The following is a 16,002-nucleotide window of genomic DNA, read 5'->3' on the forward strand; positions in this document are numbered from 1 at the left end:
TAATGAAATAAGTAAACGCTGAGTTGGATATTTATCCTGGTGTCGCTCTCTGAGGGATAAAACAGAGGTGAGCTAAATTGAGGCGTGATGGCGCGTCCAGGAGAACACGGTGAAATGTTTTACTCCTTTAATTGGGTCCACTTTTTTCCGCCATTTTTTTTTTATGTAGCTTTGTCATTACAGGGTAGTTGGAAGAATGGAAGATAATTTAGTTCCTCCGCTCTTCCATCCACATTGCCAGCAGTGTAATGGACACCGCTGCGAGATAGTTTATCACCATTAAGAGATGAGACGTCCCCCGGTTCCTCCTCATGCGGCGCTTTAAAATTGCCATTCCGCTGTTACATGATATCATTTGATGGCGCCGACTCTCCTCCCATCGTCCACTGCTGTGCTGTGATTGCTAAGCGTCTTCATCAAAATGCCTGGTCAATAACGGCTGTCAATAAATCATCCCCTTTTGATCCGTGCGTAATTCTCGACTTTGTATTCGCGTCAGGTTTTTTTCCGCCTTTTGATTTCTCCGTGCTCTCAAATGACAAGTTGGCGGCCGTGGTTGTAACGCAATAAAATGGCAGCTCCAATTTTTTCCCATAGGAAATAATAGAAAGTGAACTGATTTGCTCAGGATCAAAATGGTTGCCGTCACAAAACATTTGTGAGGGAAGCCATAAAAATGTAGCGCGCCGGCTGCTGTGATGAAAAACAGCAGAAGGTCCAAATTGAAACAAGCCGTTCTGTAATGCTGGTTGGCTTACAAATTGTTTTGATTGAGAAATAGATTGATAACAGGATCAAATTCACAAAATCAATCAATCTTTTGGGGGTTTTTTTCTTACGAGGAATCAGCGAGATAGATTTATCAGACAGCAGAGAGTGGTCGGGTCACATGGGCCAAATCAACAAAATTTGTCTCGATGACTGAGAGCTCATTAGATGATTATCACACTCAGAGGCTAAACAGAGGCAGGCCATCTCTGAAAGAGACCCCCCCCCCCACCTCATTTAAAATCCATCACAGGGTTGCTCATATTTAATTTTCTTGAGACCGACAGCTGTGAGTCATCGCCGACATTTGATTTAATGAAAAAATAAAAGACTAGTCTCTGGAGTCGTCTGATTTGAATGGCGAACCCTTTACGGAGACGCTTTTAATATTCGTACCGAATTTTAAAAAAAAAGTGTACATGAAGTCGTCAAAAGCGACAAGCCTCCTTTGCAGAACCACACGTGAATCTACGGGACCGACTCCTAGCTGAACATGTGACGTGAAGCACATGATGAGCATAAAGTAGATCATGGGATGTCAACATTTGTTGCTCAATCCCGCAACACGAAATGCTTTGACGAAGGAAGGAAAAAAACCCCTACCGATTTCACAATAAATAAACTTGGAGTAATATTTCCAGGCATATTTTTTTTAAAAGTTATTTCTGCAGCTTGCTGAGCAGTTGTCTTTTTCATGTATGCATATATATTAATTTACTATACTGTATTTGTAATGCAACGCTAATATGCTATTTTTCTTGTTAAAACAAAGAACGGTACACAAATATTGGTCTGTTTTACACTGGGGGGGGTTTTAGATTTATGAAATTCACATGCATTTGAATGGGGAAAGATGATTCCAGACACTCTACTGGTATTTTGTAGTATTCCCTGGCTAGATATTAGCATTTTGTGTGCATCTAATATCTTTACTGTCATAAAAAATATAAATAATTAAAATTCCCATGTCATGGCTCTGGCTCCTTTGTGGTGACGTGTAGTTTTTTCAACTGGGGAGAAAGAGAGAGAGAGATGGAGAGAGAAAGATGGAGAAAGTGGGCGGGGCTGTGCCAATGTCTGTGCCAATGGGTGCAGGGCTGCCTAATTAAAGTCCTAGCAAGTAATCCCGGACAGCGCCACCCCATCACCCCCCCCCCCTCCTCCTCCTCGCATACGCTTTAAATCCACTCCTTTGGCGCACACCCATTGAAAAAAACACAGCGTCTTTCTTCCGTATGCAGACTCCACTGGAGGAGATCACGCTAAGCATGCTCTGCGGGACTCGGCGCGTGTGAGACTGGCCGGGGTTCAGTGCGGGCAATCCGTCATCCATCCATCCTTCCCTCCGAGGCGCATCGAGACGCTCGGGGCGACCGCGGATGTGCGCGCTGAGCAGGCGCACAAGTCGCGTCTGAAAGCGGGTCGCGATCGAGCCAGCATCCGCTTCCCTTTATAATCCCCGCAGCACGGCGAGGAAGGCGCCCAGCATCCTTCCATCTCTCCGCGGCTGTCCTTGCACCCTGCCTGGCTAATCGGAGCGGACGTCCTTCCCCATCCATAGATCGCCTTACATCGGGTAAGAGAGTGCTGCGCATGCCTTCAGATTTTCTCCAGGGGTTGTAATTGTCCACTGTGACTTATTTCTGCGGCCAATTGGAGCTGAAACATTGACACGCAGGCATGCACGCGTACTATCGATATTCAAAAGGATTCTTCAACGCAGACCTTTTGTTTGTTTAGCCAATAGGAAGAGATGCCATCATTTTTTTTATGAATGATCTATGGTCAACACACGGCCAACACAAAGAGCATCACTTTGAAATATTATTGGTGACTTTTGAGGTACGCCAAATCATACTAGTATGACTGTTTTTACATCTATTTTAATGGTGAAGTTAATTCATGGGATGTCAAGTGGGTTCTGTCGGAGTTAGGTCACGCCCTAAAAGTCAGTTTTATCAACGCATCTGTCTTTGCTTATCTTTCGCTACCCGCTCGCCGATTGGCAGCGTTGGCAACCGCATCCTTAAATTAAGTCAGCAGAAGCGGCGAGATCGCCAGAGTGAGGATGCTAATTATCACCTGTCACTTCGATGCTCTGGATGCCAGCTCGACTCGGGATAACGAGGACGAGGAAACGCGCGAAAAACCATTTTCCATTTTCCAAACTTTTAAATCAGCCTCCAGTTCGCGGAAAATTTACATTTAATCCCATTAATTGGTTTCAACTTCAAATAACAGCAAACCTTTGACAATGTGTAAATTTCCACCTTTTTTGTCAGAAATTAATTTTTTTCTAGTGTGCATCATTCATTAGTGCCTACCTGAGGGAAGCTTCTCGAATATGGGCAGGGTTGTCCACCAATGATTTTCTTTTCTCCCCAACAGTCCATTGCGATCGGATTTTGGCCTCTTTTGTAGCAGCACCAAACCACTGTGATGGAGGAACACAGCAATGAATTAATGCCTGATTTATAAAACAAAACAATAACAAATGCAACATATTCTTTGTAAAAGCCGGATGAATCAGTTCTTGCAACATCTCCCCGATAATGGGGGGTGTGGTCTCATGTGGTCAGGCAGCCAAAGGAAGTTAGAAATGTAGTTTCCGCTGGTTGCAAGAAGGACTGTTGATAATAACTCAAGTGTATATTGGTTAACTTTTACGCCATCACGTGCTTGGCGGCATGGTTGGAAAGTGGCACAGTCTGAATGATGCTGTGGATATGCAGCGTTTAGCTTGCATGTGCTAATCTAGTTGTTACATAAGACGCTAAGTGTGTGCTGGAGCGCTGCTCAGTCCATCACACACATACATTTTAAAAAAAAAAACCATACTATCACTGCATATGCTCCTTTTACACTTTTGCCATTGCTTTCGAGTTTTGCTCACATTGACAGACCCAACATGTTGCTCGTGTCGACCTTGACGCTGCCTGGAGCTCCCAGCAGCATCGCTGCATGTTCCCCTCCCACTAACATGTCAGCACGTATGAAGAGAGTACGCGACTGGGTAAAGTCACTTTGAATTAAGGTTTGGCTTCGGAACGAAGGTCGGTGTTTGTTTAATAGCATACAAACAGCAGGGGAAAGCCTTGGTTTAGGTTTCAAGGGCTTGGCTTCCACGCCCACCCGTGCAGCGGTGGCCTGCTCCTTGTAAGTCTTCCAACAGCAGGATGGCTGTGGAAGGCCAAAGGAATTATCTGAAAGGACAACGCTAACCACTTTGTGGGAGAGTGCAAAAACATCAAGAGCCAAAGTAAAATGGTCCAAATGGTTCTGTGGTCTGCTAACTTCTCCTGCGTTTATGCTCTACTGGAAATCAGAAAAGAAGTACAGTAATAGTAGCAAAGTATGTTGACGTCACGTGATTAGCTGGTGACATCACAGCAGCGTCATCAGTAATGGAACTACTTTTACTCAAGATTGTTCATGCTGAGAAGTGCTTGAGGTTGGGGGGGAAAAAAACAAAAACAAAGCACTTGGCCCGAGGGAGGTTTGTCACAATGTTTCATCTTGAAACTAGTGAGAATCAGAGAGGATTTAAAAGAGTAATCCCTCCCCCATGTGACAGTTTTCATCTGCAGACGGAAAGGGAGGGGGGGAGTGGGGTGTGGCCGGGATGCGGGGGGGGTCGGCGCCCCATTGAACGCTTTCAGCTTCATAATCTCTTCTGATCCCACTTCGGGGAAGGGGGCCGAGACTTCTCGATAAAGTCTGCGATAAGGCTGAGGAAGCAAATGGATGAGCCAAGCTAAATTGACGCGTGTGCGGTTAGCACAGCCAAGTTAATGGTCAATATCGAAAATAAAGTCTGTACATAATATCTAAAGTTTTGGCACGCCTACGTATGCCAGCATGACGGTTTTCCTCAAATTGCTCTTTTTTTTTTATGCAAAAGGAGAGTGACATCAGAACCTGTTTCAGGTGAAAAATGTCACAACAGTCTTGACAGTTATTTGAGGGTTTTTTTTCATGGCGCACTCAGAAATATGGCAGGCCAATTAAAGAGAGGGGGAAACAAATTAATAAATGGATGTGGCGTAGGCTGTCTTGGATGCATTTACAAGCTCGTGTAATGACCGCAGACTCATTTGCACGGGTGATGGAGCAATCGTAACGCAACCTTTTCTTCTCTTGATGGCTCTGTGAGCAAGACGCGTTCTTCGGCGGCGGCTCGGGCTGATAAATGAGCTACTCTTCTGTCATTTTGGAGACAGTCATTAGATCGGCGCAATGGGGGAAAATTCTGAGTATTTATCCTCTCTTACAATCAAAGCCTCCATTGGCAGAATTGGGGGATGAATCTGCAAGATTATCCTGACTGATTATCCTGTGGTGTGGGGTGTTTTAAGAATTCTTTTTTCAAATCTGCCTAGCAACTGATGTTTGGAAACCTTTTCAATTTTTGTAATAATAATAATTGGTGGGGGATTTAGTCATCTTGTGCATACCACGCGCGATAAGAGTAGTAACACCACATAAATTGTTTTCCTCATCGCGTGGGCCCTCTGACATTTAAAAAAAAATTAAGATATTAGAAATCCTTTGTAGCCGCAGTCTCACAACGCCGACCTGTTTTTACACCTCAGCAGTCTGGCTGTCGCTTGTAAACACAAAAGAGCGTCTCCACGCGTGGCTGCCGCTAACCAGGATGTGAGCGATCAGAGGGCCGCAAGCTGTTCCTTACCCAGGCGTCTCCACGTTGCCGCTTGTGCATTCACAAGAGGAAGAGGTGGCGCGGCGGGAAGCTAGCCGAGCACCTGCGGTGAGAACAATGGAGCTGGAAATTAGAAGAGGGGTTGTAATAGCTGAACCTTTAAATTTATCTGCCAAAAAAAAAGCCAAAACACAAATAATCACAACAACAATACTTACATGGATATATTTTCTCTAATCTATGGACTGGAGTTTAGTTTTGGGCCTTCTCTGCCTCTTCTTCTCGCTCCAAAATTAATCAGGAGAGCTCAGTGCTGCCTGGAATGTTGTGGCAAACATTGGTACGACACTGAAAGCATACAAAGACTAAAATCACAATCTACAATATATCAGATTTTGTACTGTATATTGCACGTGTAATGGTTTCATCTTCAGAAGCATCACGGTGAAGGGGGAGGCGGGAGGGGGATAGTTGCTAAGCAGCCGAGAGATGACACTCCAACTTCAAGGTGTTGAAGGAGGCAGCGTGAGAGAGCAAGTGCGAGGAGTTCCTCTGATCTTTCTCTGCCTCCGTCTCCAACACGAGTAAGAGTCTCCCACGATGCACCGCAGCGGGCTTCTTCAGCTTCTCGCATAATCTCCCGTGAAGGGTTTATTCTTTTCCGGACTGCCTGCTGCGGACCTTGGAGAAGCGGCAATTGGAAAAAAGTGACATCATAGCCACATACAATCTGTTTCGTGAGGTTAGCTGACTTCCAAGTTATTCCAGTTTCAAAACTTGACCATGGAAATGAAGAATTTATGGATTCAAATCCAGAACCTCTCACTCACGCACTCCTCTATATTGACACTCTCCAGGGCCTGAAAATGTAACTTGCTAAGCCAATTAAAAACAAAAAATGTCTCTTTTCACCAACACGTCTCGAGGTTATGAACTATTCATCTCATGTCACCGGGAAACTAAAAAAAAAAGCATGAATATTTAAATGAAGTTATTATCTAAGGAGTTCATGGCATTGTGTAAACAGTAGCGCCGCAAGAAAGCTAGCTTGGGTTAAGCTTGTGCATGCACATTCTATTAACTCAATTTATAAAACACAATTTTAACTGCTTACCTAGCTGGTGTCCAAAAACAGTAATAATAATAAAAAAAGAAGAAAATAAATCAAAATGACAAATAAGCATTGAAGCTGCTGTAAACATTGGATAAACTAGAAAGTAATGACTTGCAGGTGTGGGGCAAACCGGTGCAAAAACAGGAAGTAACACTTGAGTTTGACATAAGTATTTCAAAATAAAACCTTTTTATTTGGAAAAAATATATATAGATTTTTTTCTGCAAATTGTTGACTTTAAACAATAGAAATAGCACAAAATTAGATGAGGACAGCCTGGTAATTTAAAATATTTTTCTGTTTTTGAATATAGCGATAGAATTGAAAACCTTTGTTTTTAAATCCAATTCATCTATTAATCAACAAAATGGTTGACAGACGAATCGAATTCCCTTTCAATATAAACCAATGCACCAATTTAAGGGCCTTAAGACTTCTATGTTGTGGGAATACACGCCGTGGGCCAGTCGATCTCATTAAACCTGCGCACTAATTTGTCAGCAGCACAGGGGTGAAGGATTGATTGCCTTCTCCAGTGACCGCAGCCAGGTTGGCATCCTGCCTCACGTGGTTGTTTAGTAACCGGGACAAAGGCCGGTGGGCCGAGCTCTGCGGCGCTGGCAGAAAAATCGAGAACAGCGCTACCAAGGGGGATGATCGTGACGCGGCGGCGAGCGGGAGGCCCAGAAGCATTTAGCCGAGATCAAGCTGCTGCTACGGAAAAAAAAAGCACTGGTGACATTTAAGAAGGTTTCAGGGGGGTGCAGAGGGGAAGAGAGAGAAGCTAAATGGGAGTAAAAAAAGGGACGATGTTCAGGTGTTGTGTGTCGGTGCATCGATTGCAGCTAAGGATGGAAATAAATCTCCATTCTCTGTTGCCTCTGCAGTAGGAGGAGGAGGCGGCTGTGTGGGGGCCATATTGGACTGGAGGTCACGATTACATGTCGTTAGCACGTGCGGCTCGCAGTTTTTTAACGTTCCGACTGAAGAGAAACCTTGCTAGGATTAAATGGAGCAGTTTTAAATGGTGAAGATTGGAGGAATTTTGTAACCGATGCAAGTTTCAGATCTGATCAGATGTGGGATCCCTCACAGGTCAGTCTTAGGACCCTATCTAATTTATTTTGGGTTGCAAATGAACGTCAACGTTTTTTTAAGTGAAGCATCATTGTGTCGACCTGTCCATCCATCCATCCATCCATCCATCCATCCATCCATCCATCCATCCATCCATCCATCCATCCATCCATCCATCCATCCATCCATCCATCCATCCATCATCCCTCTTTCTTTCATCTGTCCATTTGTCTCCCGTCCACTGTCCATCCACCCACTTAGCGATTAATCAAGCCGCCATCTGTCTTTTTCTCCGTCCCTCCCTTCCTCCATTATCTGTCAATGCATCGAGCGTCCATCCATCCACAGTCATGCCGCAATCTGTCTCCTCCGCTGTCTTTCTATCAATTCTTCATTCTGTTTATCCCTCCACCATCTGAGTCCCAACCTCCCTCAATCTATCCATCTATGTCTCCGTGATGGTTCAGAAGCGTGTCATGCTGGAAAAGTGAACATGAAGGTGTGACGACTAAAATGAGCCCACTCAGGAGAGCCTTTGTCACGGGAGTCAATTGAGAAATGTTCCGGTGACTCTTTTTATTGCGTGTAGCCGCATGCCACCACTCTCTCCGGGCAGATAATAGACTTCGGTACTTGTACTGGAGACGGAAAATTTGAAATGAGGTCATCGTTCTCCCAGATGGAGGTCTGAGAGTCCTTTTGTCCTCTGAATGAAGTCCAGCATGGAGACCTTTGTTATGGTTTGGATGAAGATAGACCTTATTTTGTATACATTTGACAGTTGGGCTTTTAATCTTTCACTTTGGAAGCCTTATAATCATTTTCTTTCAGCACATCAAATTGCCACCTATATTTTCTGCTCCCACCTTCAAATATGAAAAAAAAAGCAGAATGGAGACCTTCTAGGTGTGTGAGTACGCGGGTAATTAAGCCCTCCCCCTTTTTGATGGACTTATTATGGGAGAGATGAGAGTGCTCTACGCTTAGGACCAGTCCTCATTCTTATTTTTAACCATGCCATTAACGTCCCTTTTTCTTTTCATGCTATCCGCATGTTCTGATTTCATCCCACCGCCATTTTAGGTCACAGTGGACAACCACAAAGGAGAACTTCTAAATTATTTATATCAATGCAATACTTTTGACCCGACTGTTTTTAGACATGATTTTCAGTCATGATATTCAGTAAGGGAAATAATGATGTGGCGGATAGTGAAGTCAAGTTTAAGGGAGGTTGCAGTCGATTTTGAGTTATTGCCATGGAGTGCCTGAGCATTGATGACATCACCTCTCAGACGCCGACCATTACACAGCACGATGCGGCTCAAAGTGGCTATGCGGCGCGTGTAATTACAGTCATCATCAAGCGGACAATGGCCGACTATCGCCTCTTTCTAGCGTGACGCAGGCGACGCGGCAGGAGGATGAAAAATAGAGCAGAAGCAACGAGATGAAATTGCAAGTGGGGAGAAGGTGGGGGGGAAAAAAATATGGATGAAAGATGTTGTCGTCTCAGGTGGCTGATATTTTCTCATCTCGGTAAAAAACATCTTCGGATTCCGCTTATCTTCATCAAATTCCCGTTCATCTCGCTGATTCCTCCATCTCAATTTGCTCACCGCCGCCACGACTCGCTCTATCGGAGCTGACGTCTGGGCCATCATCCAGTAATGCGCGGCGTAATAAAACTCCAACCTCCAGTCGATATGCTTTAATATCTGCTATTTTTCACCGCTGCCCACAGAAATCATTCTTGTGAGAAGACACGACTCAACTTGCTTGGAGTTCCTCTCAGTCAGCGGAGTTAATAAGTCATATTATCATTTTTGTGACTCTGGGCGCTAATGCACTTTGAGTTTGCATTTATAAGGAGAGAAAACACAGAGGAACCTTCATTTACTTTAAGGGAGGCTCAGTGCCCCCCCACTCTAGCGCCACCACTGGGCAGGCATCTCAAGTCCCATGTGCAAATGTCGTTGACCCGCTTTAAAACCTACAGAGCAGATGTTCAAGTCTTGTGGGTCAATTTGTGACGAGGCAACGACTACCGACGGAGTAAGCAAGCACTTGGACCGGCGAGTCAGATTAGAGCTTTGCGACTCAGGATGGAGAGATGAACGATTAAGAGGGAGTATGGAAGTGGGCTCCGGGATTAGCGTGACTGAGGAAAGAAACTCGATGAGATAGAGGGAGCGAACTTGTCATAAATATAAAAAAAATGAGCCGTCTGTTTGATTTAGCGCTTGAAAGCTATTTGTCACACCTCCTCAAGCCACCATGTTGGATTCTGAAAAGCCAAGCTGCTAAACTGTTTGACCACTTATCAAACAAAAATATTTGTATTTTTTTTTTCCTAACTCGCCTGCTAATCAAACAACATCGAAAGCACTTACCGACAAACGTGCCAACTAAGTCACAATCCATGTTGACGTAATAGAGCAATTAGAGGCCCGCTATCGAACAGCACATTGCCGCAGCCATAACTAAATGCCGAATGCAAAGTGCTTCTAATCGATCTGCTTTTTACATTCATCATTCATGATTATATTGCGCAAGGCAATTAAGTCGAAAGTTATCTCTGAGTGTTTTAACTGGTAACTTTTAATGAGGAACGCAGGAAAGTCTTTGTTACAATTAAGACAAGCAGACATTTGGTACTCTTCCAACCCCTTTGGACTGTGTAAATGTTACTTGGAAAAACTACAATATTAGTTCAGGGTCAGGAGATAGTCCCAAGGATAATTAGATTTCGTTTAAGACCAGTAAATCATATAGTAAGACCCGGAAGGGGGGGGGGGGGGGGGCAATAAATCATAAGCGATGCCCAATTTGCTCCCTGAGGTGCTTTGATAAATGCCTACAAACATCAACGTCAAGCCTGGACGCCAACGCCTCGCTCTGTGAGTGACTTAATATGCACCATTTTATTAGCCAGTTGAAGAGGCGTTCAAGGTGCGTGGGTTAAGACCTGCAGCAACCCGGCACGCTCGATACACGACTGTCGTTAATAGAAGTGAACCTGTTGTGTATATTAAAAAAAATACATATGTGTGGTGCTTTATTTTAGTGTATCAAAATTAAATACAATTAATTCGATTTTTTGGGTACACTGGTTCTTGCCAGGTGACAGCTTGGGATATGCTCCAGCTCACCTGCGACCCTTATCGGGACAATCGAAAATAATTGGGGCACATTTTAATTAGAGGGACAGCAGCTATTTGAGGTAATGCGGCACTTGAGACACGCCTGTGGATGAGTGACAATTATATAACGGTGTGAAGGGATTTTTAAGATGGAGGTTTTGTTCCATCCGTGAAAATTTCTGCTTTGTGGGTCAAGCAGATTAGGAACGCACGCAGATGAACGCGGACAGCTGACTTGACACATAAACACAACTGGCCAGCGTCAATGTGATCAGTCGTGTGACGTCAGCAAGCCGCTGGATTATTTATTTAATGTTTTGCAAATGTGACGCTGCCGTTTGCTGTGTTTTATAACATTCTGTGTGCAGGGGATTAGGTTTAGTTTGGTGGAATCTGGTTTGAGTACAAAAAAGTCATTGTCAAAGTCACGCCATTTGTGTATCGCTTTATTATGTAAAAGTGAATATCGGAATTCCTGCAAGTAATCAACAATGTCAATCCTATTGGCGGAAGATTTGGAAAAGGGGAAAACAAACACAATGGTGGCTCATTATTTGGCAAGCAAGTGCTTAATAGCAGTTCATCAAGTCTTACCAAAATGCTGAATAGCTCATAAGTCATAAACTGAACTCTTGCTGACCTCACTATGTGTGATTGACAGGTGTTAAAAGCGACCAGCGCGGTGCTGCCGTCACTGTCAAGTCCAAAAAAAAGGCCCCCCGAAACCTTTTTGCCCGAGCTGTCGCCATGGGCAAACAAAACAGCAAGCTGCGGCCAGAGTTGCTGCAGGACCTGAGGGAGAACACAGAGTTCTCCGACCATGAGCTGCAGGAGTGGTACAAGGTAACTCCTCACACACAGCTAAGAAAAAAAAAAAAATCATGCCGCTTACATAATCGGATAAGCTTCATTTCCATGTTCCACTCCAGACCTGTAGGTGGCGCACCAACAAGTAGACTATAACCGGATAAAAATGAATGAATTCTTCAGAACCGTTCATCTGAATGAACGGCTTTCAAAACTTTCTATGGCTTCTGTGTGGATTAGACCCGCATACATTAGCCAATGTGCGCACAGCTGGGCGAAGAACAGCTGTCACTGATAAAGCCGCCACCTCGCATACCTTTGACCTCGGTCTCGCTGACCTCAGGTCACCCCCCCCGCAGATGATGCTCGCCTATGACTAACAAGCGGCTTTAAACAGACTGTCTGGCATATTTTTTTTTCTGAACATGACTTTTGGACCAAAGGCCATGTCTTTGTTATCCTCCCCCAAAGGGTTTCCTGAAAGATTGTCCCAGCGGAACTTTGAACGTGGAGGAGTTCAAGAAGATCTACGCCAACTTCTTCCCGTACGGCGACGCGTCGAAATTTGCCGAGCACGTCTTTCGAACGTTTGACACCAACGGCGACGGGACAATAGACTTCCGGGAGTTCATCATCGCCCTGAGCGTGACGTCGCGGGGAAAGCTGGAGCAGAAGCTCAAGTGGGCCTTCAGCATGTACGACCTGGACGGCAACGGCTATATCAGTCGTGAGGAGATGCTGGAGATTGTACAGGTGACACGGAGTAATCAGATGAATTATGCATTATTAAACAATAACTGGGCATTATCATCTTGCCCCCACGGCCCCCCCAAGAAAAACATCCTAGCGCCGCCAGTGCATAAATACATAATCCAATGAGAAGCTTCTTGGTTCTAATTTTCACAAATGTCCTTCCCCTCTCGAGGTGTCCCACTGATCTACTGTGTGTTTTACACTCTCCACTCCCATGGGAGCCATCTTAATGGCTCTGTGAGCTAATTGTAGATGTGCGCCGCAGGCTCCCTCAGGTTAATTTAATGCCACCAGAGGGAGCGCAGCGGTCATACGAGTGGAGCCGAAGATGTATCAGATCGATAACCTCCACCCGAATGACACTCGTTTGCAGTCTCTTCTATTCGTCTTTCATCCGTACTTGGATGTTTTGTTTTGTTTCTATCAGTTGCCACTCAAACTCTCGTCTCTGCCCTTCTCAGGCTATTTACAAGATGGTGTCCTCTGTAATGAAGATGCCAGAGGACGAGTCCACGCCAGAGAAGAGGACGGATAAGATCTTCAGACAGATGGACCTCAATAATGACGGTGAGCTATTTAACATATAGTGTGTGTACTTTATATTGAATATAAAAATAGCTACCGTATTTTCCGCACTATAAGGCGCACCGGATTAGAAGGCGCACCTTCAATGAATGGCCCATTTTAAAACTTTGTCCATATATAAGGCGCACCGAATTATAAGGCGCATAGAATAAATAACTCAACGTTGCTCAAACGCAAACACAATATAGTAACACTCGAAATAGTGAAAACAATAACAATTTATCAATAACTCTAATATCACACAACACACAAAATAAACATGTAAATCTTACTTTGTGTGTCTTGACATGTGAAGAGATTGACAATAAAGCTGACTTTGACTTTTGACTTTGACTTTAATAAATTAGTCCTCATCCACGAATCCATATTACTCCATATATAAGGCGCACCGGATTATAAGGCGCACTGCCGGCTTTTGAGAAAATTGGAAGTTTTTAGGTGCGCCTTATAGTGCAGAAAATACGGTATTAGGAAAAAGAACTTCATCTGTCTGCATGCACCCCTGCAGGCAAGTTGTCCCTGGAGGAGTTCATTAAAGGTGCCAAAAGTGACCCCTCCATCGTCCGGCTACTCCAGTGTGACCCAAGTTCGGCCTCCCAGTTCTGAACACCCCCCCACACACACACTTCCCCTGTTGCTATGACAACGGTCATTGAAGATAAATGCATGATGGTTCTCTCATATCATCTTTTATTTAAATGTTCGTGTTTGCAAAGCGAGGTAATATAAGAAGGAACGCATCACGTGTTATCTTGTTTATTTTTGTATATGTCAGCTAATATCAAAGGACATACTTATCGATGAGAGCGGGTCATGTTCCTAAACGTGCTCTGGAACATGAGCAGCGTCTCATCCAGCACAAACATGTATATCATGTATATATCTATATATATCATGTCTAATGTGTACCATAAAATGAAGCTAAAGGCGGTAAAGTATTATGTAGCGTAGCCTCTTGGTGTCATTTGTATGGCCGATATTGGTTGCAATTTTATTTGCTTTTAATTTATTTCAATTTAAGTACATTTTGGATGCTATTACAAGGATATTATTTTATTTCCTCATTTAGTGGTCAGGGGCATTTATTTATTTAACTGCATATCTATTGGGAGAGCCCTTTATTTATACAGATTCTTAATTAAGTGTATTGTGATTAAAAGTTCAACACAACTGAAATGCACTTCACAAATGCGCAAAAACAAAAAAAACAGTATCCATACGAGTGCTCAAATTGATTTGATAGGCTGCTTACGTGCTGCTGTTTTGGTTAGCAACAACTTGGGCCACTATTTGAGGAATAAGAAGAGACACGGCTGCGGCTGTCGTCATCATAATTTTGCTATTTTGATTTGTTTATTTGTGTTTTGTACATAAGGCATTCAAGTCAATTTGTTTGTACATTTTTTTATCGTTGTCGTATTAAATATGACCATATTGTTGTTGATAGTGACAGAGAGAAATGACAAAACGGCAATGGTAAGGTTGGAAGTGAAATACATGCATTTGATATTATGACAAAAAAACAGTAGCACACTTTTTGTGTTTAAGTATCAAGTTTGATTGTGTGTATGCATGTTGATATGTATGGAATGCTTGAGGTTAATTTAACAGTATTATTATTATTATTATCACAATAACCCATCAGCACTGCATGAACCTATAAAGAAAATAATCCCCAAAAATGTTATGCACGGCGGTATCTTTTTGAACTCAGCATTGTACCCAGCAGAAAGAAAAAACAAAAATCTTGTTTTGACTCCCGGGTCACTCACTAAGGGCTCGCTCATCACTCGGAACGTTTTAATCGCCTCCTGGATTAGTCTGCTTAGCGGGCAGGTCGATGAAGGGATATGTGTCACAAGATTAGTCCGGTATTTTATCGTGAATTCCAAAGTTGCGGCTGTGTTTACGGGATGTTCAGACATTTTTAGAGCCGTTGGATTTGTTGACAAAACATTTTTCATTGAACAAAGAAGCCCGGGTTTGAAATCTTAAGTGCTTATGTAGGAGGAAATACACTCTGCAGTAAAAATTCAGAGCAGACGGTAATTTGTCTAAGTAGCATAAAGGCCGCACTGGAAAAGAAAATTTCATCGAGGATTGCAAGAATAGAGTCATAATTTTAGGAGGAAAAAAATTCATTCAAGTTTTTCTTGTACTGCAACTTTTTGTGTATTTGTAACTTCAAAAGTCATTTTTGAAATAGTACAAATGTATTTGACGATTACAACTTTTAGTCTTGTAATTTTATGACTTTATTCTTGCAACTCTTCTTTTATACACGCAACTAACCCAGACCATAACTTAGGGTCTACTTAACATTCCAAGGTTAATATTAAAACTAGGCTCAGATAACAAAGCATTTTCTTTTGAATACTAAGATTTTTTTCAATGTCGCCCTAAGACTCCTTTTTTTTTCAGTTTTTCCTCCTTTTTGTTATTTGACTGCAGTAGAGCGAATACAATCAAAACGGTTGAAATATCTTTAGGTCTTCACCTTTTTAGTGCACTTTCATTCTATCAACAAAACAGTGTTTGCTATAACTAGACATTTTACAAGCATGAAAGCCCTTTTAAAAAAGAAAAGAAAAAAACATTTCACTATCCAGCTTTTCTCATGTCAGAATATTGGGTGTGATTGTTTTTTTTTTTTATTGTCCTAAGTCAAACACTTGCTCGACCTGATTTTTCTTTTTTTAAAGTTTCCTATTCAGCTCGTTTTATTTATTTTTATAGCGTTACTGCCTCTTGCTGGTAGGATAAGGAACAACAATGTTTTCGATTGTCACTGCTTCCTCACATGAACTTGCTATTTTGTCTCAGATCTATTCTTTCTTTCTTCTAATCGAACCGTTACACTGCAAATGCACCCTTCCTAACTTTTCTGTTGCATGGAAAAAAAAAAACATGTGGGGATTTGTTCTACTGGACCTGAATGACCAATATAGGTATATTTGTTCCAAAATTGCACGTGTGGTCTCTTCTGTCAATATTGGTTCGAAATAAAATTAGGATATAAACTATTATGTTGTTGTTGGTTTCTTCTCAAATAAATTTGGGGGATTTTCCTGAAAAAGAATTACGCAAATTAACAA

The 16,002-nt window shown here is 42.9% G+C and overlaps 2 protein-coding genes across 3 annotated transcripts in view; one reads left to right on the plus strand and one right to left on the minus strand.

Annotated features, from left to right (window-relative positions):
• Nucleotides 1–16,002, minus strand: part of tmem54b (transmembrane protein 54b) — a 31,412-nt gene that overhangs the window by 10,837 nt on the left and 4,573 nt on the right. The window contains exons 5-7 of one of the 2 annotated variants that reach the window (XR_009710770.1): nucleotides 5,647–6,109; nucleotides 5,459–5,531; nucleotides 3,093–3,202 (exon numbers count right to left, since the gene is read on the minus strand). Coding sequence is in view for 1 of the 2 variants with exons in the window: in XM_061267716.1 (XP_061123700.1) it covers nucleotides 6,080–6,109 (30 nt within the window). In the remaining variant the exon portion in view is untranslated. Of the gene's footprint in view, nucleotides 1–3,092; nucleotides 3,203–5,458; nucleotides 5,532–5,646; nucleotides 6,110–16,002 lie in introns of those variants that run through there. The other variant, XM_061267716.1, reaches the window with a different exon arrangement.
• On the plus strand, nucleotides 1,984–15,930 carry LOC133144789 (hippocalcin-like protein 1). Its single transcript, XM_061267720.1, has 5 exons — nucleotides 1,984–2,344; nucleotides 11,424–11,605; nucleotides 12,041–12,322; nucleotides 12,784–12,889; nucleotides 13,416–15,930. Exons 2-5 carry the CDS (start codon nucleotides 11,510–11,512, stop codon nucleotides 13,511–13,513), a joined length of 582 nt encoding a protein of 193 aa, XP_061123704.1. The 5' UTR covers nucleotides 1,984–2,344; nucleotides 11,424–11,509; the 3' UTR covers nucleotides 13,514–15,930.

This window comes from Syngnathus typhle, linkage group LG20 (genome assembly GCF_033458585.1).
Source record: "Syngnathus typhle isolate RoL2023-S1 ecotype Sweden linkage group LG20, RoL_Styp_1.0, whole genome shotgun sequence".
Taxonomy (NCBI): domain Eukaryota; kingdom Metazoa; phylum Chordata; class Actinopteri; order Syngnathiformes; family Syngnathidae; genus Syngnathus; species Syngnathus typhle.